The 27323-nt window shown below is 41.2% G+C and overlaps 1 protein-coding gene across 2 annotated transcripts; it reads right to left on the bottom strand.

Moving 5' to 3' along the window:
* Window positions 1–280: 280 nt before the first annotated feature.
* Window positions 281–11399, bottom strand: tmem62 (transmembrane protein 62). 2 transcript variants are annotated; one of them, XM_022199248.2, is made up of 14 exons: window positions 11204–11399; window positions 10843–11047; window positions 10370–10481; window positions 9265–9402; window positions 8808–8853; window positions 8181–8322; window positions 7815–7939; window positions 7462–7584; window positions 7215–7370; window positions 6708–6867; window positions 6246–6444; window positions 4924–5019; window positions 4627–4745; window positions 281–2846 (listed from the first exon to the last, which is right to left on the bottom strand). In XM_022199248.2, exons 1-14 carry the CDS (start codon window positions 11239–11241, stop codon window positions 2526–2528), a joined length of 1980 nt encoding a protein of 659 aa, XP_022054940.2. In that variant the 5' UTR covers window positions 11242–11399; the 3' UTR covers window positions 281–2525. The 2 variants fall into 2 exon arrangements, with proteins under 2 accessions (XP_022054940.2, XP_051808929.1); XM_051952969.1 differs by having other exon boundaries at window positions 10843–11398.
* Between the last annotated feature and the right edge of the window lie 15924 nt (window positions 11400–27323).

Below are 27323 nucleotides of genomic sequence, written 5' to 3'. Positions count from 1 at the left end.
TCTAATTATCGTTTGAGCACAAAGATAGTTGGAAAAGTGAGAAAAATGGCTGTGCGGGGAAATGGGGTGTCGATAAATGACTGAATATGTGCCAAGACCTAAAAATAGCAAATCGAAGGACTTTGGAAATGAAAAAAAAAAGAGCTTGAAAAGGAAAAACAAATGAGCAAAATACTGTAATATCAGCTCAGTATTTCTTTTACACCACATTTCAACCAGTTAACAGTTTTATTCGTTGACGTTATTCTTACCTCCATAGAGTGAAGACAGTCAGCATGAATGATTTACCGTAATGAACATTTTTATTCCACAGCACTATAAACCATTAACAAAATAAAATTGTGGTTGGCTGTAATTTCAGTCGTCACAAGAAAAATATGTGGCAGGTGTAAAATCCTCATCTACTCATTCATATGCTTCAGTGTTTGAAATTAAGAAGGGGGGGGGGGGGGGGGTGCAGAATAAGTCACATGAACGCCAGTACGTCGCTGATGCCAGTTTTTTTTCTTGTGAAACAGTCAAATCGGCGTCCAGGTGGAGAACAATCACATCCAGATTTATAGATTGTTTATGCATTAGTGGTAAACTATAAAACCTGCATTGTCAAGACTTGGTTTTGGTGCTTTACTGTAAAAAAAAAAAAAAAAAAAAAAAAAGAAGAAGAAGAAAGTAACAGTCCCATGCATAATTTGGCGAAGTGAAATGCAGCACAGTCATCTCAGTTCACTCAATACTGCCTCCTTGTGGAGAGACTACACAGCTTAGAGTGTTATTGGAGAGAAAAAAACCCTCCAATATAAAAGTCCATCAAGTATCTGTTTTTTTTACGCAGAAATTATACACTTGGTAGTGCTTCTGTACAAATGAAGAGGATTTGTCTATGCGGCGAAGGGGAAAAAGTTATTAAACCACTGCCAGCAAGAGTGCACCTAATTTAATTTTCTCACTGTCGAGCAGCTGCTCTAATATGAAACTACGTGTCTTATCGCAGCACTGAGCAATTACTCTGCACTCAAGCTGGGTATGATTGCAAAAAAAGAATAAAAAAAAAAAACATACCAGGATCTAACTCGATTGGAAAATTCCTCCATTAAAAGACTTGATAAATGCGGGTTTTCGCCGTATTTATGTTTTGCTCTCTTGTGGAATCCAAGCGACCGCTACCTACCGCCGACTAGAAAGGATTGAATTACAGCGCAAATGACACGATTTACCGCTCTCACACCTTCACAGAAAAAAAAACAAAAAAAGAATTAACATTCGGGACGATAAACGACGAAACATTATTGCACACACAAATCTTGTGAAATTAACTTCCACAACAGGGAATGCTCTAATATCCTCCTAACTACGCTCACCGTAGTGGAGAAGAATACCCATTTTTCAGTGCTGATTTAAAACATGAAGGGGGGGGGGATTATAAAAAATAATCACACAATACAATCAAAATGAATAAATAAAACAGCATAGTACTGGTCGATCTCATTTCACCACAGCTAGAACACATTCATTTACATTTTTTTTGTTTGTTTGATTTTTGCCACCACACATCTGGATTGTTTTTTTGACATGGTTTTAGTTCACTGAGCGACTATGGAGTATAAAAACATTGTCCTGAAATACTACTGGGACCAGCCTATTGTTCAAGTGCTCACATTCCTGAGAAACAAACAGCTGCTTTCTTGTAGTCGCGTTTGAAGGAGCAGGAAAGGGTCAAGCCGGCTGAAAAACTGGCGTTAAAGGTTGGTTTTTTTTCCGCTGATATGAAGATTCCAATGTGAACATTTGTATGTACTGGCAGTTGTTTGCGATGGAATTCATTTGATTTAAAGACACTACTTCCAACTACAGTACTTGATTGATTTGTACCTTCCCTCCTCTGATTTTCTGTCGTTATGTCATCTCGGTTGGGTTGCTATCTGTAAGCCGGGGCACGTTGGGAGTAGCTTACGGTGTGTTAAATGCGGTTCTTTCGAAGGTAAACGCTAGAATCAGTTTGGCACATCCAGCCGTCATTAGCGAGTGGTTTTCAGAGGGAACGATAAAAGGTGAAATCTTTCCTATTCGTCCTTCGGCAGTGGTGAAGTGGCTTTTGGCCAAGGCAACACTTCCAAAAAGTGCTAAATCTCAACTTAAACCACAGCAGAATGCAGCTCATGTACTGTCAGCTGCAGCATACGTCGGACTCCCATAGCTCAAATCGGCTATTTTACCCTTAATGTCTCCAAGTTGATTTAGTTTTTTTTTTTTTTACACTGTACACATTGCTATGAATATGGCCAGAAATGTGCGCATTGGTGCTTTACAACAACATGCATATTAAGTAAACAATACTATCTAGAAACAGGATAGTGGGTGATGTACTGTGAAGTGGCTTTGGATAGAGGAGAGAAAAGAAGGAAAGAGGGCTGCTGTGTCGGGGGGAAAATTGAGGCTTTTGGGGTGGAAAGAGACAGCAAAATATATCTGTGAGTCAGGCTCGAAAGAGTGGCGGGGGATAATCGTGGTGTACAGTGCAATTACTGTCAAGAGGGAGAGATGCTCTTGCTGTTGTCTCGAAGGAAAGGGGCGGGGCCTGTCCAGGCGCGGTGGACCAATAGGAGGCTGAGCCCCAGCGCCCACGTGCGGACGGGAGACAGGAAAAAGGCCATGGGGCCGTAGGTCTCCAGGAGGAAGTAGCAGGAGTGGGCCTGCCAGGTGAGCAGCAGCAGCATGAAGAGGTGAACCGCCAGAGTCCGCCAGCGGCAGCCCGGCCGCAGGAACTGGGATCGGAAGGTGTTGCCGCGGCAACGGTGGTGGAGGCTCCAGCAGAGGTAAGAGGTGAGGGGCATGTTGAAGAAGAGCAGCTGGCGGAGAGGAAATCAGCGCATGGCAATGTGATTAGTGCACTTGTCAGTCCTTAGAATAAAATGAAGCAGTGATAATCGATTCTTGGTTTAACCGGAAAACAATATAGAAAGCAGGGCAGCAAGATGTGAGGATATGCTTAAATGGATTAAAATACACGTTATGTAAAGCGTATAAATAGAAGTGTCCTTTTAGGTCTGTGATCCTTTAAATTGAAGCAGTGAGTGAACATGACCGACCTAGACAGCCAGTTTTCCCTCTCAAACAGTCTGATTTCAGGGAATGTTATAGATTGTAAATGTTAAAATGCTTGGTTTTTTTTGGAGGAACATCAAAAAATAAAGGTTTTCCTTCTCAGATAGTTCAATTTGAGGTAATTTTATACACTGAAAATGTTAAAATACTTAGTTTTTTTAAAGAAATATTAGAAAAATAAATGTTTTGCTTTCAGATAGTTAGATTTGAGGGAATTTTATAGAGTGAAAATGTCGAAATTTTTAGTGTTTTAGTGAAACACTGGAACAACAAATGTTTCCTTTAATTCCAGTGTTATTTAAGAGGTTACACCCATTGACCTGCAGCCACTGCAGAGTTGTTTTCCTCCTCAATATGGGCAATTTGCAATTTTATGTTATTTCTGAGCAGCTCATTACCAAATACGTCTATTATGCCTGATTAACTGAAACCCCAGCTAGCAAAATTGTTTTAAAAATTAGCTTTGATTTCTTATACTTCTGTGGCTGGTGATTTCTCATTGGTGCTGGCTAAAACCTCATAGGAGGGTGTCAAAAACTCTTCTATGGAGGAAAACCCCTGCGCCGGTTTAAGACGTAGATGCAGCACAGGTGCCGAGCAGCATACAGTTGTAGATTCTGAGGAAGATGTTTAAAAAAAATGTAGTTTAAAATGTGATCAATATTCCAAAAAGAGACAGATAAGCCTGCAATAATTGATTTTTTGGCTGTTTTGGAGCAGCACAGACAAGCCGTGACACTGAACACTGACACAGTTAATGTGTTACAACAGGTTCCTGATCACACACATATGAAGCAACATTCTTTATTATTTGGGGGACGGGGTGTTTCGAACCCCTGGATACTGTTCCTCATCACAGCCTTTATCCTCGCCTACCCCATTTATTGGTCGTGGGATTCAGTCAAGAATTCTGTTGATTACTTTAAATCACTACAGTCTGGCTCCACTCTTCATCTGTGAACTTTCAACTCTTTATTTTGCACCTCGACCACTAAGATCCGAGAATCATTTGCTGTTAAAAGACCCAGTCCAGCCTTAAAACAAAGGAGGAATATGCTTTGACTCTTTTAGAGCAGCTCAGTTAATGCTTCGGGTCAAAAAGCTTGTAAAAACCCACATGGAGAGACAATTGTAAAACATTTTACTCCTTTTCTGATGCTCTGCTATTGCTGTTTTTAAACATCTTTACTAATGCTTTATCGTCTTCCTTCAATGTTTCATTGTTGCTTTGCTTATTTTAATATTTTGTAAATAAAAATCTGTATCAATAAACCGTTATTTTATTATCATTATCAACTGGCCTCTAAGCTACCAAATGTACCTTTATGTTCGCAAGCTAGTGACTAACTCGCCATTGGTTGGATTTTTGTTGGATTTTAGAGCTTTCACAATAATAAAAAAAAACCCTGTGAGAATGATTTACAGTTATAGCCTCTAGCTGCACATATGACATGCAAATCCCCACAGGTGCATGCACGGATGTCACAGAGATGCAAATATGCCAAATTACATCATTCCTCTTACTTGAACGACTCCGACCACGTAAGTGAGGCTGCCTTCCAGGAAGTGTCCATCAATGAATACTCCAAAGGCGAAGCAGGCGCCGCTGTGGCCGTCGATCAGCTCTCCTATAAACCACGGGCCTGCAGGAAGGAATGCGATACAGAAACATGCTCAGGATTACAGAGAATTCTTGTAAGGCAAACTAGATTTCTTTCACCAACATACTGTGTTTTTGCACTCTAATGTTGCTATGCTACTATATGGACGATTCAAACTATATTAAGTAGTAGATTGGAGTCTTGGAGTCAGTGAACCCACCTAAGGCTGTGCACAGGTTGAACAGCAGCAGAGAGTAGTAGAAGCTGTCCATTTTACTGACCAGATGGAGGGACATACATACTTGAGAGGCCAATCCTGTAGATCATAACAGAGATCAGAAACTCAGGACTGAATACAATACAGAAGAACTACTATTCTTGCAGTATGCCAGTGCATTTGATAATAAGTCAACATGGAATCTGCACGTGTTCATTGTGAACCCTTCTGTCTACAGATTATAAAGTAAGCCGAGCACTGCAAAAACTCAAAATCTTACCAAGTCTATTTGTCTTATTTTTAGTCAAAACGTCTCATCCCACTTGATTTAAGATAAATTCACTTGAACAAGTGACATTTCAGCAGGATGGAGGGACTTGTTTTAAGACAATGCATCTTAAGTATCTTCTTAAGTCAAACATTCTTGAAATTATCTTGTTTTGAGTTGAATTTTACAGGAAAATTCAAAATAAGTTTAACCTCCATGTCATCCTGTGGGTGAGATTGACCCGTTTAAAGTTGGAAAATGTGGAACAACAATAAATATTTTCACAGTGAAACTTCTGCACGATTTCAACATTTTTTGGTAAAATTTTTTGGTGGAAAAAAAAAGTTTAAAAAATGTTTCTTAAGAACATTCACAAAAAAATCAACCAAAATTCGCTGGATTTTGGTTGATTTTTTTGTGAATGTTCTTAAAGAAACTAATAGAAGTTTAACTGATTTATATGTAATCACTTTAGATATATTAAGGATTTTTTGGAAGATTTTTACTCATTTTTTGAAAATTTTCTTGTCAAATTTGGGGATTTTTTTTTAAAATAACATTTTTAAGGGAAACTTTTAAGGAATTATTGGAGTTTTCTTCCTGAAGACAGAAATCTGGGGATTTTTTTTGGTGTTTTTTTGGATTTTTTTCAGACAAGGAAACAATATTTTTTGGTGCCCGTAAATGAGGACAACAGGAGGGTCAATACATCTCAAATTAGAAGGTTACATGAAAGCAAAAATCTATTTTGAGTGAAGAACTCCATGTCTGGCATGTTTTAAGACACCTAAGATGGACAATGCTGGTAAAATACAGCTTCAAATCAGTTTTACCAGCTAATTTTAAGATCTCAATATTATAAATATCACATCTTATTTCAAGAAATCTTAACAAGCCATTGTTCACTTGTTCTATTGGCAGATTTTTTTCTCTCATTTCATGGTAAAAGTCCCTTGAAAATTTTTCTTCTTGTCTTGAGAGGGGCATTTTTTACAGTGAATAGCTGAACTTCAGTTTCCTGTAAGAGAAATGACAGTACGGTGATAAGACAGCTCACCTCTGCCAGAAGGAACACTCAGGAACCTGAAGGCCAGGAGCACACCGACATTCAGCAGCATCATGAATATGAACGCCACTCGGCCCAGGATGTAGTGGTCTGTGAGGAGGATGAAGGACTGAAAGAAGCCGAAGCTGGGAGTCAGATCGTCCTCCAGAGTAAAGTGCTGCTCCTTCACTGACGACCGGCCTGCCGAGTCCTGACGCGCACACAAAAAGGTTATGAAGGCAGAAAATGTGTTAAATTTCTGCATCCAAGTAAGACTCACATTAAAATATGTGCAACAGTAGAACAGACCCCAACTGTTTCCAAGCTGCAGTCCCCAGATGGCGAAATATAATAAAGCTATTCATAATTCAGCTCGGGCAAACAAATCTAGCAAACTTAATCAAGACTAATGAAATATTTAAAAGCCTCAGAACACTTTTGACTAAGTGGAAGATGAATGACCGCCACGCCGACCTCCACTTTAACTCTGATTGTGTGCAGTCCGGTGAGGTAAAGAGACGGATCCCAGAGCAGGACATAGAGCGGGCCTCCAGCAGAGTGGCCCTTCCCCACAGGTTCCCCGTCGACGCTGACGTGAACCGCGGTGATCGGGGCCTCAGAGAAGGCCAAGATCCTTTGGAAAAAAATTTAGAAAGAAAACTTAAATATTGGAAATTAGGGGAAAAAAATATTCTGTAATTTAAAAAAATGAAAACTAATGTCAAAGCTCTAGATTTGCATCAAAACACATGAATCCATAGACAATAAGATGTCCAGGATCGACCAAATGACTTTGAAATAAGGTTTCAACAGCACATCCGCCAGACAACAAAACAGAAACCATAACCTATGCAGACATAACTATGTTTTACATAAGCACTGATGTAATTGAGGAAGTGTGTAAATTTGCATCAGACAAACGAAGCATCGTAAAAGCATGTGCAGTGGCGCCAGTAAGCAGGTTTATGGTTCAACACACACCTGATGTGTGTCGATCTCCGTATCCGACCCAGCGGCTCCCGCCCCGGGTGCAGATACTGAGCGTCTTTGGGGTTTGTAATGAGCACTGCGGGCCACTGCTCAAACTTCAGGTCAGAGAAACTCAGCAGGTCGTGGTCAAAAGCCAGGACTCTGTACCTGCAGACAGATGTGAGAAGACGGCACTGAGCAATGACAAGAGAAACGGTTACAAACATTACAGTTCGAGGTATTTTGGGATCGTACACACCTGCGGTTGTCCATCCAGTCGCCCAGCTCCAGTTCCAGGGTTCCTTGGGGATGCCGGCTGTGGAGGACGGGCATCAGGCCTCCCAGTGTGTGCAGGTGTCCGCACAGATACGCAACTGCAGACCTTTACACACAAAATACAAACGCATTAAACGTAGCTACAACATCAAGATACATGTGTGAATGTTTCAAATATTCCAACTATCACTTGCATGGAATTAAAACCAGCTAAAGTTTTGGCTTGCATGTAAAAGGAATCGGCTGCTGAATGTTTGCATCATGACTGGAAGGAAAGACACACATTTCCTCTATTTGGCTTCCAAAAAACGGGTCTAACATTCAGTATTTTCTTACCTCATTATGTCCCGAACTCCTGGTGAAGGGGAGACGATGGTGGAGGTTGTGTAGTGGCCAAACCAGATCGACTGGTTACTTTTTAGACTCTCAGCTCTGAACGTGTCCAGCAGGTCCATCTGAGTCTGTATCAAATATGAAGAGAAAAAAAATATCTCAACTACAATACATACTCCACAGGTGACTGGTTATTTCTTCACAGACAGAAAACAACATTGTGAAGCAATGTTTTCTTTTTTAGGAAATGCTGATTTACTATTTGGTAATTCACTGACCACATTTTCTGACAGAGGAATGTGTCTTTAACTCATCAAAGTGTATAAAAGGACATTAAAATGCTGTTTAAAGGTACATGGACAAATTTACCTGGTTGAGAATACCAAAGAAGTTGTACGGCCTCTTTGGTCCTGGCGTCAGGGTTGCATCCACACAGACGAAGGAATAGTTCCCAAAGGGGGTTTTGTGAACATAGTGGAAGGAGCCCACTTTTTGATTAGCTGAATATTTTCTGGAGAAATTAAGAAAAGTCAACATAAGCAGCATGGCAGTGCACAGTAGTCTGGGCTGGAGCCAGCAGCTCCAATCCTAATAGAGCCCCGAGATAATTTAATGCAATTTAAATACATAAATTAGCCTTGCGCAGGAGACAGACTTTGTCTCGCCGAGGATAACCACAACATTAGGAACATTAGGGAGATAAAACATCAGTCAGCATTAACGGGGGCAGCAACGTAACCTAAAAAAAAGTGTCGAAACACGACAGAGTCAGTCTGTTCGTGTACATCCTGCTTCTATTTTGGTCCTCAGGAAGCTCAGACAGCTTGGATTATTGTCAACAAATAAGACTGCAACTGCTCATGTTTCAGGGGCATTGAAGTCTCAACATACTTTGATCGACTTTATGCTCCCCTTGCAGCTGTTAGACATGCAGGAGGAGACTCTGGCTGAATGTAAAACAGGCATGTACCGTCACACCGATCATATCGTACTGACCTGTAATAATTGCTGATGCTGTCCAGTGAAATAATGTTGAAAGCATCTGCAAGAGAAGGAAAGAAACAGTGAGTTTGAGCAGCGTACAAGCTACAAAAACAGGTCATAGATAAACTCAGGAATCTCTCATGTTACAGGAAGATATCGAACAAAATCCGTTGTTACGACAGATAAACTGACAGGACACACACAACAACTGAGATCAAAACTGCAGCTCCAATAACTAGCTCTCCGTTTTTCTGACAGATACAAAGCAATGATATCTTGTTTCCCATCCAGTCGCCTGTGATTCAATAACAGAGAAAGCAGTGGAGAGGAGGGGTAGGGTGACTTCCTGTGTGATGCTAAAGTGCTCCAAGGGTTCCTCAGAAGGATCTCAGCTGTGCTGCACACTCACTACACTGGAATGACTCTGGAAAGAACATTAAGACTAATAGAAATTGGCGCGGTCAATCACCATGATTTCCACGGATGTCAATCCACCGGGTGCGCTCCATCACTCGGGACCTCTTGAGGATGTTGTGGTAGGCCTGCCACTCCACCTCGTGCTGGAGGGAGCCCACCTTACTCTCTGTTTTGGCATCTGTCAGATCCCCTGTGGTCAAGGAAAATGGGACAACAAATAAGGCACCTCAGATTTAGAGGCACAATCGTGAACAGCCTATTAAATCCATCAAGAACTATTGTGATTTTTAAGGATAGAAAAAGCTAAAAATGGTCAGATTTCAGTCTCTTATATTTGAATATTTTCTGGTTTCTATTATCTTCTGAGACAGTAAACTGAACATCTTTGGGTTGTTGACAAAACAAGACCTTTAAAGACATCATCTTAGATTTTGGGTAACACTGAGGGTCATTTTTTTCTACAATTGTATGCATTTCATAGCCCAAACAACTAATCAAGAAGGTAATAACAGGTGAATTGACAATGAAAATAATCAGAATATTCATCCCTTCTCAGGGTTGTGGAGAAAACAAGACCTCTAAAGACATCAACTTAGATTTTGGGTAACACTGTTGGACATTTTTCACAATTTTTAAGCTCAAACAACTTCTCAGGACAATAATAACAGATTAATCAATAATGAAAATAATCATGACACTCATCCCTTCTCTGGGTTGTGGACAAAACAAGACCTATAAAGACATCATGTTGGATTTTGGGTAACACTGATGGCCAGTTTTTTACAATTTTATTACAATTTATAACCTAAACAGCTAACCAATTGATCATAGAAATAATAAAAGATTAATCGATGATGAAAATAATCATAATTTGAAGCCCTTCTCTGGGTTCTGGACAAAACAAGACCTTTAAAGACATCATCTTGGATTTTGGGTAACACTGAAGGACATTTTTTACAATTTAATACATTTATAGCCCAATCAACTAATGAAGAAAAATAATAACAGACTAAATGGCTGTAAAAATAATCATGATCTGCATTCCTGTTCAAAATGAAGCACCATTTTTGAACTATATTAACATGAGTCACACCCATGCAGCACTGTTACAGCACAAAGGCTTGTCTAATAAGTAGACAGAAGTAAAAGCACTGTACCTGTTGCAAGCACTAGAGCCGGTTTGATCACTTCAATGGTGTCGGTGCAGAACTTTTCAAAATCTGGAATCCGCCTCGGGTCATGAAATCGACTTATGTGAATGTCAGACACCTTGAATCACACCCAAAAAGGAGATCAAAATGGATTTTAAATTATATTGGATGAGGGTTGTGTGTGTCAGTTTGATTCTGCAGGTTGTACAACACGAGAGGACAAAGTCTGATCAGAACTTGCTGCGTTGCTGAACCACCTTTTCTCCTGACACACTTGTATGATCAGTGACTCCTCTCAGTCAATCATTCAGAGGGAGTTCAGTGGGTGAAGCTGAGCAGCTGGCTTCATAATACAACACTGTGGAGCTGTACAGAGTACCAAATGTGAATAAAAACGAGAATAACAGCTGGATTTAGATGGTGGGGAATGCCCTGCAGGACCAAACCAAGCTAGCTAGCATGACAGAACAGCAGCCCACCTGTATAAACCAGAATATATTGTCCAACTCGCCGCCGGGAAATGGTGGAGAACTCCCCGCAGATCCATCTCCATCCCTGGCAGCCGGCTGCTGAACGCTCCGTTTCGGGTGCCAAGCCGTGTCATAGGTGTCCAGCACCCAGGAGGTGATGCACGCCAGGGCCAGTCCGAGGATAACCAGTGCACCGAACAGCTTCAGCATCCTCCTGTAGTGGCGAGAAAGGGGGCTAGCTGCCGCCGTGTGTCCCGCACAGAAAAAAGCTAGCTACTGGTGGAAACAGCTAAGGGCACGAATCACACTAACATTGACTACAGATATCAAAGGACCATGGAGCTACATGGCTAAGAGCTAAGGCTCAGACCGTCTCTGTCGCTGACATCGCGGCCACAGGGGATGCATGGAGGTGCGCGGTTCATTCACTGCTCCGTTGGGCTGCCTTCCGAGGCGGAGGAGGAGGAGGAGGAAGCTCGGCAGGTTAGCCAGCAGCTAGCTAGCTTCCCTACCAGCAGCCAACACAGCACTGACCGGGTGGAAGGGGAAACGTCAGCAGTGAGGGAGGAGAGAGTGAGAGAAGGAAGAGCTCTCACTCCGACATGGTTTCTGAGCACCGCAGTGACAACGCATCGGCAGTCGCGAGGACTTCCGGGAATACTGAAAACAAAATAGGCGCGATCGTTTTAAAATACTATTTTAAAATAGACAGAATTGCAGTTTTTATAATAATGTTTAATATCCATTATCTATCCATGCACCGCTTAATCCTAATCCCTCTCTCTCTCTCTCTCTCTCTCTCTCTCTCTCTCTCTCTCTCTCTCTCTCTCTCTCTATATATATATATATATATATACATACATACATACACACACACACACACACACACACACACACACACACACACACACACACACACACACACACACACACACACAAACATGGTGTGTTTTTGTGTTCTTATTGTTTTGGTCTGGAACATATGCACAATTTACTGCACATTATACCATGTGTAATTGTGTTTGTGATCAAAAAAATGTGTTGAACCTTGAATCTATAATGCTACATGTAATGTATGTATTATGCATAATAAATTATTTTACATATTTACTTATCTTTGTGACTTTCTACTACAATGAGCAGAACTGCAGTTTTTTGATACTTTTTATATACTTGTATATTTTATACTACACTGAAATATATTTTAAATTGCTATATATTAATTAGAATAATTAGTCCATTTTATATACACATCATGCACCATAAATTTTGCACTTCTTTGTACAATTGTCTTTCATACAAATCATATTTTATTAGATTTGTATACATTATTAGATTAATTAGCTAGCGTAGACTATAGACAATATATAAAGACATCTTTATATACAGTCTATTGTGTAGACTGAATGAGAGTAACTGCATTGCAATCTTGGATATTCTCTGCCATTAGAGCTGTATAATTTTATTTGTCTACATCATTCAAAGACCAAAACTTATATAATATAATTGGTTATATAATTATTTAAATTAGCTTAAACAGCATTGTTCAGCTTTGTGTTTTTCCATTACATTTTAAAATGGGCAGAAGTCCAGATTTTATATTACAATATAACAAATTGCTGTATATTATGCACTTCTTTGTACAGACACATTCTACAATGAGCATAACTGTGGTAGACTATACTAGAATATGTCAGAAATTGGTAAACAATAACTATAGTAATTACCATGTTTGTGTTCACTGAAATAGAATAACTGCAGTGTAATCTTCCAGTTTCTCTGTAGATGGAGCTATACAACAATATTCTTCCACGGGCTACAGAGACAACACAATAAATAAAGATTACAGGTATACTACATAAATTATGCAAATATGTATTGTTTCAAGTAATTTCAAATAATTAACTCATTTGATGTAAACATTATACAGCATAAATTATGCATAACTTTGATACAAGTGACTAAAATGATATATTTGTCCTCAAACAGCCACATTTTTAGAGTCCAAGCATTGATGTTGCTGAGGACCCTATTGTAATGCAAGGAATTATTATACTTTCTTAGCTGGCCAGGGAAATTGCATTTTTGATGGCCTTATCATACCCCAAAATGCATCAAATTAGGCATGCATATCAGGACTGGTGAAAAATTTGGTATTTTATGGTATGATACATTAAACTGCAAAAATGAGAACAATCTAAGGGGAAATGGCAATGGCTAGATTACTGGGTCAAGAATTGCAGATTTTGTGGGATGTTCTTAGTATGTAGTAGATAGTACTACCAAACCAGGCGTAAACTAACCGTGACGTCACCAGTTGGTTTCAACGCCGAGAAAATGAAGCCCGGATTTTGCTACTTCCTGGTCACCATTTAGGATTTTTTGGAGCCAGTGACGTAAAAAGCGTCAAACAGGCTGGACCGGAGAGCAACTCGGGGCAGGACCAGTCAATGGGACTGTCAATCAAGTATAGCCACGCCCCCTGGCTCCGCCAACTTTAACGATTTATTTAAAATTCAGTATTGATTTATTTTAAGATCGGCCACCTGATCTCTCATTTTGACCATGAAAACTAACGGCAAAAAAATCCTGAGCTGTAGAACATCAGTCTATCAAATTTTAGTTTTTCCAAAAATGAATTGGGGTCTATGGAGCAAAAGCTTTTTGGAGCCAACCCTAGCGGATGGCGTGATATTGCAAGTCTTTGACACTTCCGGGTGGGCTGCAGTTTTGGAGCCAGATGCTACGTCCATCTTTATATACAGTCTATGTACCAGACCAAGATGGGAAAATGACCCCAAGGGCTCATTGATGAATATGTGGAACATAGAGAAGCTTCTGTTGTACAAACTGAGGAAAACTTTAATGCTGGCTATGATGGAGAGGTATTTGTGTCTCTATAGAAATGTGTTGACTCCTATGAACCATTAAGGTGCGTACAGTGGGCACATCAACACAGGACATGAGGCAATGGAGCAGATGAATCACATTTTCTTTCAAATCGTGTGGGTGTTCAGGTGTATGTGTCGTGTGTCCTTTAGAAGGAGACAGGAGAATGAAATATGGGATCAGTGTGACGCTTTGTGATATGTTCTGCTTGTAAACTTTGAGCAACATGTGGATGCCACTCTGACATGACTTGCCAACTTGATTACTGCTGTAAGTCACGTAGACAGGTCAATATATAATTCAGTGACTTTTCAAATCCATGGGATGTATGTTACATACATTTTTTAAAAAAGTGTAATGTTTTTTATGTTCATTGTGATCATGTGTTTACAAATTCCATGATTATTTATCATGGAAACAATCACTTATTTATAAAAAAGGACTGGATATAACTAAAATGTCAACTAAATAAGTGTCTGAATTTAATAACAACCACCTCCTAATTAGTTGAACAATAATAAAATGAGCTCATTCAAAAGTAGTTTTGATTAAGTTCAGATAATTATGACAGGTATTTCTTTTATGGAGATATATCAAATTTTAAAAGGAAAATAACTAATTCTATCACTTTCAACTAAGTTACCATTAGAAAAACTACAGTATCTTTATGAATAACTTTTATTTTTTTCTCAGTTGTATATAATATTTTGGAAGAGTCTTTCTGTAAAAATGCCATGTGGTGTTTGGTTATAGGGGGCCTTGTTGATTTTAGACCTAAAAACAGCAAAAAAAAATTAACTATGATACAAAAAGTTTGTTACTTATATTTTGACCAAGATGCCTTCATTGCAACAGTGTTACTTATTTAAAAATGACAATTCAGAAAGAGTTGTGTTACCTTGCTGACATGTTTTGACAGCCTCTGCTGTTTTCTTCAGTGTCATCTGACGTTTGCTGATGTGTCCTTTTATCATGTGGCTGGTTTGATAGATCTGTGAAACTGACCATGCCTCCTGCTGTCTGGTGGTCTCCCAGGTATGTGAGAGGATGTAGGTCCCCTCATCCTGGTTCATGGTGCAGCTTGCCTGCTTCCTGATTTTGATGGCTTCCTTGATCCATTGTTGATGTTTATTTGTCTGAGGCTATAATCCTCTCCCTGTCCCAGTACATAATGTGGTTTTGTGCTCTGCAGTGATGCCTGTTTTTTTTTTCTTTCTTGTTTGGTTTTCTGTTTTTGTGCAGTGTCCAGTTGTTTTGACACTGTGTTTGGTGTTGTTTTCTTGTGTGGAATGATTTGCCTGTTTATTTATATGATATGGACAGTGCTTTATACATGATTTTATATGTATTGTACAGTTGTATTCTGTGTTTGGGTGGACTAATAGCTGCTGGAGTTTTGTATGTTATGTTGCATCATATTGGTTTGTTGTCTCATGGATATATGGAACGGTGAGTAAGTTTTTATTTTTATGTGTGTTTTGATTGTTGTTTTCCTTTGGTTCATGTTTGATAGTGGTAGTTTGTAAGTGCATTCTTGATGTGCTTTTCACTGCAGTGGCTTCTTTCAGACACATGAATCTGTACACTCTTTAGAGGAACATCAAAAAGCACGAAGTATCTGTGGGATGTGTTGGATAACAAGCTTGAGTCCTAGAGGTTTCACATTGTAGCTTGATATGGTAGGTCTCTTGCTGGTGAGTTTGGCACTGATGGGCCAGGAGGAGTGGACGAGACGTGGACCGGATTTTTGGAAAATATGGACCGGACTTTTGGAAAATGTGCCCCCACAAAGCCCCTCGGGGGACATGGTCATAGGCCTTCTCCAGAATCCACAAAACACATGTAGACTGGCAGGTCATACTCCCATGACCCCTCAGCAGCTCCGCAAGGGTAAAGAGCTGGCCTGCTGTTCCACGACCGGGACGGAATCCGCATTGCTCCTCCTGAATCCGAGGTTCGACTATCGTTGGAGCCTCCCTTCCAACACCCTAGAGTAAACTTTCCGGAGAGGCTGAGAAGTGTGATACCACGGTAGTTGGCACACACTCTCCGGTCCCCCTTTTTGAAAATAGGGACCACCACCCTGGTTGGCCACTCCACGGGTACTGTACCCGATGCCCACGCGACATTGTATAGACGTGTCAACCAAGACAGTCCAACAATGTCCAGAGCTTTCAGCATCTCAGGGCGAATCTCGTTCACACCTGGCGCCTTGCCACCGAGGAGCTTCTTAACTACCTCGGCGACCTCTGCCACGGATATGGACGAAGATCCCCCTGAGTTTTCAGGCTCTGCCTCTTCCATAGAGGACATGTTTACCGGGTTCAGGAGTTCCTCGAAGCGCTCTTTCCACTGCTCGACGATATCCCCAGTGCGGGTCAACAGTCCTCCACCCCGACTGTACACAGCCTGAGCGAAGCCCTGCCTCCCCTTCCTGAGGCGTCGAGCGGTTTGCCAGAACTTCCCCGACGCCGACCGAAGTCCTTCTCCATGGCCTCTCCGAACTCCTCCCACACCTGAGTTTTAGCTTCCACAACTGCCACAGCTGCCACCCTTTTGGCCAACCGGTACCTGTCAGCTGCTTTGGGAGACCCCCGAGCCAACCAGGCTCGAAAAGCCTCCTTTTTAAGCCTGATGGCCTCCCTCACCGCTGCTGTCCACCAGCTGGTCTTTGGATTGCCGCCACGACAGGCACCAGTGACCTTCAGACCGCAGCTCCTAGCAGCTGCTTCTGCAATGGAGGCTTTGAACATGGACCACTCAGAATCCATGTCCCCAACCTCCCCCGGGATGCAGAAGAAACTCTTCCGGAGGTGGAGTTAGAACCCTATGGACATGGTACTCTGTCAAACGTTCCCAGTTCACCCGCACTACACGTTTCACCAGGTCTGTCGGCAGTCTCGCGTCATCGGATCCAATCACCACAGGTGGTGATCAGTTGACAGCTCTGACCTTCTCTTCACCCGAGTGTCTTAAACATACGGCCGCAGGTCTGACGATACGACTATAAAGTCGATCATCGGACCTTTGCCTAAGGTGCTCTAGGTACCAGTACAATATTGATGTACACATGGTGTTTGGTATGGACAATCTATGACTAGCACAGAGTCCAGTAACAAAACACGACTTGGTTCAGATCAGGCAGGCCGTTCCTCCCAATCACCCCCTCCAGGTTTCTCCATCGTTGCCCACGTGAGCGTTGAAGTCTCCCAGGAGAACTATGGAATCCCCGGGCGGTACCCCTTCCAGGACACCACCCAGAGACTCCAAGAAGGCCGAATACTCTGAACTGCTGTTCAGCGCATAAGCACAGACAACAGTCAGAGTTTTCCCCTCTGCAACACGAAGTTGCAGAGAGGCGACCCTCTCGTTCCCGGGGAGAACTCCAACAAAGCAGGTGCTCAGTCGGGGCTTGTGAGTATCCACACACCCGCCCGCGCCTCTCACTTTGGGCAACTCTGGAGTCGGAGTCTGAGAGAGTCCAACCCCTCTCCAGGATTCTGGTTCCAGAATCCTTGCTGTGCGTGGAGGTGAGCCCAACTATATCTAGCCGGTATCGCTCCACGTCCCGCACCAGCTCAGGTTCCTTCCACGCCAGTGAGGTGACGTTCCACGTCCCCAGAGCTAGTCTACGCCACCAGGAGGTGGCACGCCCAGGCACCCGCTCCTGCCCACTGCATGGTGGACATAGCACCCGACCCCGACTTCCTGCCATGTAGGTGGTGGGCCTACTGGGCAGTGGCCCCGTGTTTCTTCTTCAGGCTGTGCCCGACCGAGCCCCACGAGACCCCAAGGATTGGCCACCAGACCCTCTTCTACGAGCTCCCCCCAGGCCTGGCTCCAGGGGAAGGCCCCGGTCTCCCTAACCCGGCGGAGGTAGCGGCTTCACCATTATCTGTTCTCATCGGGGTCTTCTGAATCGCTCTTAGTCTGGTCTCTCACCCAGGACCAGTTCGCCTTGAGCGACCCTACCAAGGGCTTAGGCCCTGGACAACATAGCTCCCAGGATCACCAAGACACTCAAACCCCTCCACCGCGAAAAGGTGTCGATTCCACGGGGGGAAAAGTGGACTGGACTTTTGGAAAACGTGGACCGGATTTTTTGAAAAAATGTACCGGACTTTTGGAAAACGTGGACCGGAGCTTTTTTGAAAAAGTGGACCAGAGTTTTGGAAAACGTGGACCGGATTTTTGGAAAAAGTGGACCGGACTTTTGGAAACGTGGAACGGAGTTTTTTTGAAAAAGTGGATCGGACTTTTGGAAAACGTGGACCGGATTTTTTTGTAAAAGTGGACCGGACTTTTGGAAAACGTGGACCGGATTTTTTTGAAAAAGTGGATCGGACTTTTGCAAAACGTGGATCGGATTGTTTGAAAAAGTGGATCGGACTTTTGCAAAACGTGGACTGGAGTTTTTGAAAAAGTGGACAGGACTTTTGGAAAATATGGACCGGATTTTTTGAATAAGTGGACCGGACTTTTGGAAAACATGGACCGGATTTTTTGAAAAAGTGGATCGGACTTTTGGAAAACGTGGACCGGATTTTTTGAAAAAGTGGATCGGACTTTTGCAAAACGTGGACCGGTTTTTTGAAAAAGTGGATCGGACTTTTGGAAAACGTGGATCGGATTGTTTGAAAAAGTGGACCGGATTATTTGGAAAAAGTGGATCGGACTTTTGCAAAACGTGGACCGGTTTTTTGGAAAAAGTGGATCGGATTGTTTGAAAAAGTGGATCGTACTTTTGGAAAACGTGAACTGGATTTTTTGAAAAAGTGGACTGGACTTTTGCAAAATGTGGACCGGATTTTTTGAAAAAGTGGATCGGACTTTTTCAAAACGTGGACCGGATTTTTTTTGTAAAAAGTGGACAGGACTTTTGGAAAATATGGACCGGATTTTTTGAAAAAGTGGACCGGACTTTTGGAAAATATGGACTGGATTTTTTGAAAAAGTGGATCGGACTTTTGGAAAATATGGACCGGATTTTTTGAAAAAGTGGATCGGACTTTTGGAAAATATGGACCGGAGTTTTTTGAAAAAGTGGACCGGACTTTTGGAAAACGTGGACCGGATTTTTTGAAAAAGTGGATCGTACTTTTGGAAAATATGGACCGGATTTTTTGAAAAAGTGGATCGGACTTTTGGAAAATATGGACCGGAGTTTTTTGAAAAAGTGGATTGGACTTTTGGAAAACGTGGACCGGATTTTTTGAAAAAGTGGACCGGACTTTTGGAAAACGTGGACCGGATTTTTTTGATAAAGTGGACCGGACTTTTGGAAAACTTGGACCGGATTGTTTGAAAAAGTGAATCAGACTTTTGGAAAATGTGGATCTGATTTTTTTGAAAAAGTGGACCGGACTTTTGGAAAACGTGGATCTGATTTTTTTGAAAAAGTGGACTGGACTTTTGGAAAACGTGGACCGGTTTTTTTGGAAAAAGTGGATCGGACTTTTGGAAAACGTGGATCGGATTGTTTGAAAAAGTGGATCGTACTTTTGGAAAACGTGAACTGGATTTTTTGAAAAAGTGGACCGGACTTTTGCAAAATGTGGACCGGATTTTTTGAAAAAGTGGATCGGACTTTTTCAAAACGTGGACCGGAAAAAAAAGGACGGATATGGACCGGATTTTTTGAAAAAGTGGACCGGACTTTTGGAAACGTGGACCGGATTTTTTGAAAAAGTGGATCGGACTTTTGCAAAATGTGGACCGGATTTTTTGAAAAAGTGGATCGGACTTTTTCAAAACGTGGACCGGATTTTTTTGTAAAAAGTGGACAGGACTTTTGGAAAACTTGGACCAGATTGTTTGAAAAAGTGAATCAGACTTTTGGAAAATGTGGATCTGATTTTTTGAAAAGTGGACTGGACTTTTGCAAAATGTGGACCGGATTTTTTGAAAAAGTGGACCGGATTATTTGGAAAAAGTGGACTGGACTTTTGGAAAACGTGGACCGGATAGTTTGAAAAAGTGGATCGGACTTTTGCAAAACGTGGACCGGAGTTTTTTTGAAAAAGTGGATCGGACTTTTGGAAAATATGGACCGGATTTTTTGAAAAAGTGGACCGGACTTTTGGAAAACGTGGACCGGATTTTTTTGATAAAGTGGACCGGACTTTTGGAAAACTTGGACCGGATTGTTTGAAAAAGTGAATCAGACTTTTGGAAAATGTGGATCTGATTTTTTGAAAAAGTGGACTGGACTTTTGCAAAACGTGGACCGGATTTTTTTGAAAAAGTGGACCGGATTATTTGGAAAAAGTGGACTGGACTTTTGGAAAACGTGGACCGGATAGTTTGAAAAAGTGGATCGGACTTTTGCAAAACGTGGACCGGAGTTTTTTTGAAAAAGTGGATCGGACTTTTGGAAAATATGGACCGGATTTTTTGAAAAAGTGGATCGGACTTTTGGAAAATATGGACCGGATTTTTTGAAAAAGTGGATCGGACTTTTGGAAAATATGGACCGGAGTTTTTTGAAAAAGTGGATCGGACTTTTGGAAAACGTGGACCGGAATTTTTTGTAAAAGTGGACCGGACTTTGGAAAACATGGACCGGATTTTTTGAAAAAGTGGATTGGACTTTTGGAAAACGTGGACCGGTTTTTTTGGAAAAAGTGGATCGGACTTTTGGAAAACGTGGATCGGATTGTTTGAAAAAGTGGATCGTACTTTTGGAAAACGTGAACTGGATTTTTGAAAAAGTGGACCGGATTTTTGCAAAATGTGGACCGGATTTTTTGAAAAAGTGGATCGGACTTTTTCAAAACGTGGACTGGAGTTTTTGAAAAAGTGGACAGGACTTTTGGAAAATATGGACCGGATTTTTTGAATAAGTGGACCGGACTTTTGGAAAACATAGACCGGATTTTTTGAAAAAGTGGATCGGACTTTTGGAAAACGTGGACCGGATTTTTTGGAAAAAGTGGATCGGACTTTTGGAAAACGTGGATCGGATTGTTTGAAAAAGTGGACCGGATTATTTGGAAAAAGTGGATTGGACTTTTGGAAAACGTGGACCGGATTTTTTTGAAAAAGTGGATCGGACTTTTGCAAAACGTGGACCGGTTTTTTTGGAAAAAGTGGATCGTACTTTTGGAAAACGTGAACTGGATTTTTTGGAAAAGTGGACTGGACTTTTGCAAAATGTGGACCGGATTTTTTGAAAAAGTGGATCGGACTTTTTCAAAACGTGGACCGGATTTTTTTTGTAAAAAGTGGACAGGACTTTTGGAAAATATGGACCGGATTTTTGAAAAAGTGGATCGGACTTTTGGAAAACGTGGATCTGATTTTTTGAAAAAGTGGATCGGACTTTTGGAAAATGTGGACCGGATTTTTTTTGAAAAAGTGGATCGGACTTTTGGAAAACGTGGATCGGATTGGTGAACACACCAGCCACTTCATCAGACTCAGGTCAGAGTGCTCCTAATCATGAAAGACTGTTATTTAAACCTAAGTCTACTTTTTGTCCTTTGGTCCAAAATGCCACTCTTAATACATTTGCAAAGAAAGTTGATTTTGAAGTTAATAAATTTTTTAATAATCAACATAAACCTGTTAAGTCTAATATTACATACAAAGAAAAATGTGCTTTAGATGAACTTATCAAAGATGATGAAATTGTGATTAAAAAGGCTGATAAAGGTGGTGCGGTAGTAGTATTAAGTAAAGATATGTATGTGAGAGAGGCTTATCGGCAACTTAATAATGAAGAATTTTACAAACGTCTTCCATACAATCCTATTGAAGACTTGAAAGTAGAGTTGAAACAGTTACTCACTGATGCATTAGAGAGAAACTGGCTCTCCGAACAGGAGTTCAAGTTTTTGTTTAAGGAACACCCTAAAATGGCTTCTTTTTATATGCTTCCCAAAATCCATAAATGCCTTGTTAATCCTCCAGGTAGACCTGTTATCTCTGGCAATGATAGTCTTACTGAATCTGTGTCTAAATTTATCGACTATTTTATTAAACCTTATCTTCCTGCCCTCCCAGCTTACATCCAGGATACTACCGATGTCCTTTCTAAAATTAAAGAAATGAAAAATATAGGCTTAGAAGCATTCATGGTCACTATGGATGTGGAAAGCCTCTATTCTAACATTGTACATGAAGAAGGACTGGCAGCAATGAGGTTTTATCTTAGTGACCGCCTTCCCACAGATATGCCTCCTAATGAGTTCTTGATTTCACTTACCAAGTGGACTTTAAATAATAATATTTTTGTATTTGAAGATAAAGTTTTTAGACAGGTTAAGGGTTGTGCTATGGGAGCCTGTTATAGCCCTTCATATGCAGGACTATTCCTAGGAAAATGGGAACAAGATATGTCCTTAACATAGAGTTTAACAGGTTCTATAAATACATTATTTGGTGGGGGCGATATATTGATGATGTGTGTTTATTCTGGTCTGGTACAGAGCAAGAATTAAAAGAATTTCATTTATTTCTGAATAATATTAATCCCAATATACGGCTCTCATTAGAATACAGCAAAGAAAAAGTTAATTTTTTGGATATGACAATTTATAAAGATCATTTGGGTAATCTACACACAACTCTATTCAGAAAAATAACTGACAGGAACACCATTTTGCACAATAAAAGCTGTCATCCCAATTGGTTGAAAGAAAATATTCCATATGGACAGTTACAAAGAGTCAGAAGAATATGTGATGACGATAATGATTTTGAGATTAAATCTAAGGAGATGATTTCCAGATTTGAGGAAAGAGGATATAACAGAAAGACTCTGCAAAAGGCTTATCTAAGGGTACAAAATTTGAATAGGGATAGGCTTTTGGTAAGAAATCCCCCAAGGATGCTAGGGAAGGTGTTGTTTTTTGCACTACATACAGCGTTGAGGCTAATGGTATTAGAAACATTATCAAAAAGAACTGGGATATTATTAACAGTGATGAAACTCTGAGACAAATTTTCCCAAGCCTCCTTTATTTTGTTTTAAAAAATGCCCCACCCTTAAAGACAAACTGGTTCATAGTTATCAGCCTTCTTCCTGTAAAAGAACTTGGCTTGACTTTAAACCTATTGGTTCATACAAATGTCAAAACTGTAATCATTGCACTAATGTTCTGAATACAAAAACCTTTTTGGATCTTCATTCAGGCCAGGAGTTTTCAATTAAGCACTTCATTAATTGTAAAACTACTTTTGTCATCTATAGACTGGTCTGCCCAACATGTCAAGTCTTCTACATAGGGATGACTAAGAGACGACTGCAGGACAGATTGGCTGAACATAAATATGCTATCCGTACAGCTAACACCAATTATCCTATGGCTAGACATTTCTTGGACCTCCACAATAGTAACCCATCTTCTCTCCAAATACATGGAATTGAACATATACAGGACTCAATACAAAAAGGAAATAGATTGAAAAAACTAAGACAACGTGAGACCTTTTGGATATATAAATTACAAGCTACGAAGTATCCTGGACTGAATGAGGATATTGATTATTCTGTTTTTCTTTGATTTTTTTTTTTTTTTTTTTTTTTTTAGTGCTTGCAAGCACTGGTTACTCTCTCCACTTCCTCCTTGACAGGTGGAGGATTTCTATTGGTTGGTTCTTTTGATTATAAGGACCACATGTGTGTCCTTTTACTCTGTTGTCCCCCTGAGGAAAGCCTTGTAGGCTGAAACGCGTCGGGGCTTATTGTCTCCTTTTTTTGACTTGCCATGTAGTATTAAAGGCATTTTATTCACCCAGAGAGTGCCTTGGTGTTTTTATGCTTTTATGTGGACCGGATTTTTTGAAAAAGTGGATCGGACTTTTGGAAAACGTGGACCGGATTTTTTGTAAAAGTGGACCGGACTTTTGGAAAATATGGACCGGATTTTTTGAAAAAGTGGATCGGACTTTTGGAAAATATGGACCGGAATTTTTGAAAAAGTGGATCGGACTTTTGGAAAATATGGACCGGAGTTTTTTGAAAAAGTGGACCGTACTTTTGGAAAACCGTGGACCGGATTTTGGAAAAAGTGGAACCGGACTTTTGGAAAACGTGGACTGGATTTTTTGATAAAGTGGAACCGGACTTTGGAAAACTTGGACCGGATTTTTTGAAAAAGTGGATCAGACTTTTGAGAAATGTGGATCGGATTTTTTTGAAAAAGTGGACTGGACTTTTGCAAAACGTGGACCGGATTTTTTGAAAAAGTGGACCGGATTATTTGGAAAAAGTGGACTGGACTTTTGGAAAACGTGGACCGGATTTTTGGGAAAAAATGGACCGGACTTTTGGAAAACACGATTAAATGTGTCCAAATAAGAATCTCTCTGTGTTTCTGATGTGTATATAACAATAAAGTTCTTGAAATCTGTTCACTGTGGTTCCAAATTATTTTTATTTATTCTTAATATTATTTTTTTGTCTTTTCTAGGCTTTATTGGATAGGAGAGATAAAGATTGACAGGAAATGGGGAGAAGAGTTAAGGGAAGACATGCACCAAAGTGCCACGGGCAGAAATCCAACCTTAGCGCTGCGTCGGAGACCAGCCACTGTACATGAGTTGCCCGCTTAACCCGATGAGCTATACGAGCGCCCCTGGATTTAAACTTCTTAAGTTAATCTCCATAATTATGAGCCTTAATACATTATTATTATGATTTTTAAACTATGCTATTGATCCTTCTTAAACTACAGACTAATACTGGTCCTTGTGTGTGTGTGTGTGTGTGTGTGTGTGTGTGTGTGTGTGTGTGTGTGTGTGTGTGACCGCGTTCTCTTGATGATACATATAGCCCTGTGAAATTTCACCCTTAAAAATTAACTTAACTTGTTAGGTAATGCTAATCTTAATCATTTTTGAAAAATGGCTTACATGTGCAATAGAAACTGCAGACTTGACTAATTACCATTTTTTATTTAATTAAAGTGATTTTTCTATAATGTCTACGCAATTGTATTTGTGTTTCAAACTATGCTATTAATCCTTCTTAAACTACAGACTAATACTGGTCCTTGTCTCTCTCTCTCTCTCTGTGTGTGTGTGTGTGTGTGTGTGTGTGTGTGTGTGTGTGCCGCGTTCCAAGCTAAACAAACTGTCTCAAAAATGGAAGATGTGTGTTTTTTAATGTCTCATCCTAAATCTAAAACAGTTATGCATTTATTTTTGATTGTGCAATAATATGACATTGGACTCTTGACTATGACTAATAACATGTGACTGTATAAATTTGACAGGCTATTAAAAGAAGAAAAAAACACGGATTTGGTGAAGCGTCTACTGCGCCTGCGTGGGAATCATCTGCGTTTCTTGGACGAGCGCGCTCCCGAGCTGTTGCGAGGGCGATCGGAGCGGGGCCGCGCGCGCAGGCGGTTGAGGCTGCTGCTGATCATCATCACAGAAGCGTCACGTCACGGATCTGCAAGCGACAGCAGAGATGCTGAGGTGACAGCAGAAGGAGAAAACGGACGATCTCTGTCGGAACATATTCGCCCTCTCTCCGCCGTCTCCGGCCGCCGCCTCCTGCCGCTCCTCCTCCGCCGCCTTCCGACGCCCCGCTATGGGATTCCGCTCCGTGTCGTCCCCGCCGTAGAGGATTTTTGTTGTAACCACACCCGGCTCTTTCTGTGGCTCGAGGATTTGGCAGCGGCAGACCCGAGGTAAGATCTCCAGAAGCCGGGGGCGGAGGGGCCGGGGAGGAACGGGGCCGGAGCGGTGCCGTGTTTTTTTTAGCCCTTAACCGCCGCTGCTCACTGCCGCCTGCAGCTGCGTGTCCTGTGATCCTGTCAGAGCTGCTTACCAGGATGAGCTTTTTTGCGTGGCCTGTGGACGGCCAATGTGCGTGGACGCGCCTGAGTAAATCTGCTGTGGCAACCAACTCGCTATGGCAACAGCTCTCCACAGCAGAGCCGGTCAGTGCGTTCCAGGGGAGCATTGTAGTGGTTAAAAATCATAATATCATGAGATTTGCTGTAGCTGACTATATGTCACATGTCATTTTTAAAACATATTTAAGCCTTTAAACAAACCAAATGTGTTATTTGAGATGAATGCATACCAGTAAACACCTCCAGGCCTCACATCCCTCACTGCTTCTGCAGTATTCAAGAGATTTTAATTGCTCATACATTATGTGCAATGAATTTAAGGCTGTACAATAACAATCAGGCTTTATATAAATGATAAAAGTCATAATTAATGAGAAAATAGAGATTTTTAAAGCTGAAGTTATTTAGGTCCTCTCCATGCTGGCTCCTCTCCAGCTTCCACACACATTTTAAAATCTCTCCATCCTGCTACTAAACCGGCTCATACAAGACAGAAAACGATGTTGTACCCCTCCTCACTGCAGCCATGTGTTCATGCATGCACATGAGGCATTCGGGGTCACAGCTGATGTGCTTGCCTGCGAATAAACACCATCAAATCATCCTCAGGGTTTGTTCAAAAGCAGGAAATCCTCACCCGTCGAAGTTTCAGCATGCTCTCTCTCTCTATATATATGTATAAATATACGTGGCTGTAAACCTGCAGCAAAGGAACAGAGGCGACGCTAAGCTGCAGTCAGCAATTGAAAATGGCACTGCACATCGTCGCCATGGAGACGCCGGGTCAGGAGGCGTGATTCATGATGAGGGCAGGAGCTGGTTGTTATAGATTGGTTTCATTTTTTTAAATTTATTTTTTTGTGCCTCCTGGCCCGTTTTTCCCCTTTATTTGTCTCTTCATTGATGGCGACTCGTTTTGGAGGAGGAGGAAGAGGAGGAGGAAGAGCAGAGCCTCTCAGTGAGGTGTTAGATTAGTCCACAGTGTGAGACAGAGGTGTGTGTATTTATGTAGAAATGTGTACAGTTTGTGCTTGAATGCATGTGTACAGTATATATTTATATACACTGTTGTAGCTAAGCATCTTTCCTGCACAGTTGTGTTGTTTTGTGGGTTAAAAAGACACTAAATATCCTCCACCTCTCCTGACTTTGACCTAAGAGCACCAGGTGAAGTAGAAAATGGAAAAATCCACTAGTTTTGCTGTAAAAGTGTGTTTTGTCACATTCAGACAGCAGCCCTGATGAATTTTGAGCAAATTACTGCACTACAGCTCAGATGTGTGTGTGTGTTTTTCTCCCTCCGTCCAACTTATTCTGAAGGATCCGTAGAGGTGACCTTGAAGTTCTGACACGAGGCTTATTTTAATCACAGTGTTACAGCGAGTCCTCTTCGCCGGAGGTTAAAAACGTTTTAGTCAACCAGCCGCGTACTTCCCTTACTCGGAACGGACCCGAGGCCCACCCCAGCAGTGAAGTTTGCACCAATTAGACATAATATTAGGGAATTCCTATTGACGACTTTTCTGTGACTGCAAACATGGTTGTCAGACGCTAAAGGGGGGGAAAAAAAGCAGATTGTTTCCCTGGTCGAATAAGATAGGAGTTTGGTTTTAGCCACTGTGGGTTTAAAAGGCTTCAGAACAAAGATTCAGATGTGTAACTTCTCCAGAAGTCCTGCTCTGACTCTGGGAATGCAAACGGTAGCGTTTCCACTACTGCAGTCCTGAAATATCTCAACAACTGTTTAATAGATGTTCATGATCATTGGAGGAGGAATGTTTTGGTGTTCTT

The sequence above is a fragment of the Acanthochromis polyacanthus genome, chromosome 1, assembly GCF_021347895.1.
Source record: "Acanthochromis polyacanthus isolate Apoly-LR-REF ecotype Palm Island chromosome 1, KAUST_Apoly_ChrSc, whole genome shotgun sequence".
NCBI classification, from domain to species: Eukaryota; Metazoa; Chordata; class Actinopteri; family Pomacentridae; genus Acanthochromis; species Acanthochromis polyacanthus.
This window is presented reverse-complemented; position numbering and strand designations above follow the sequence as displayed.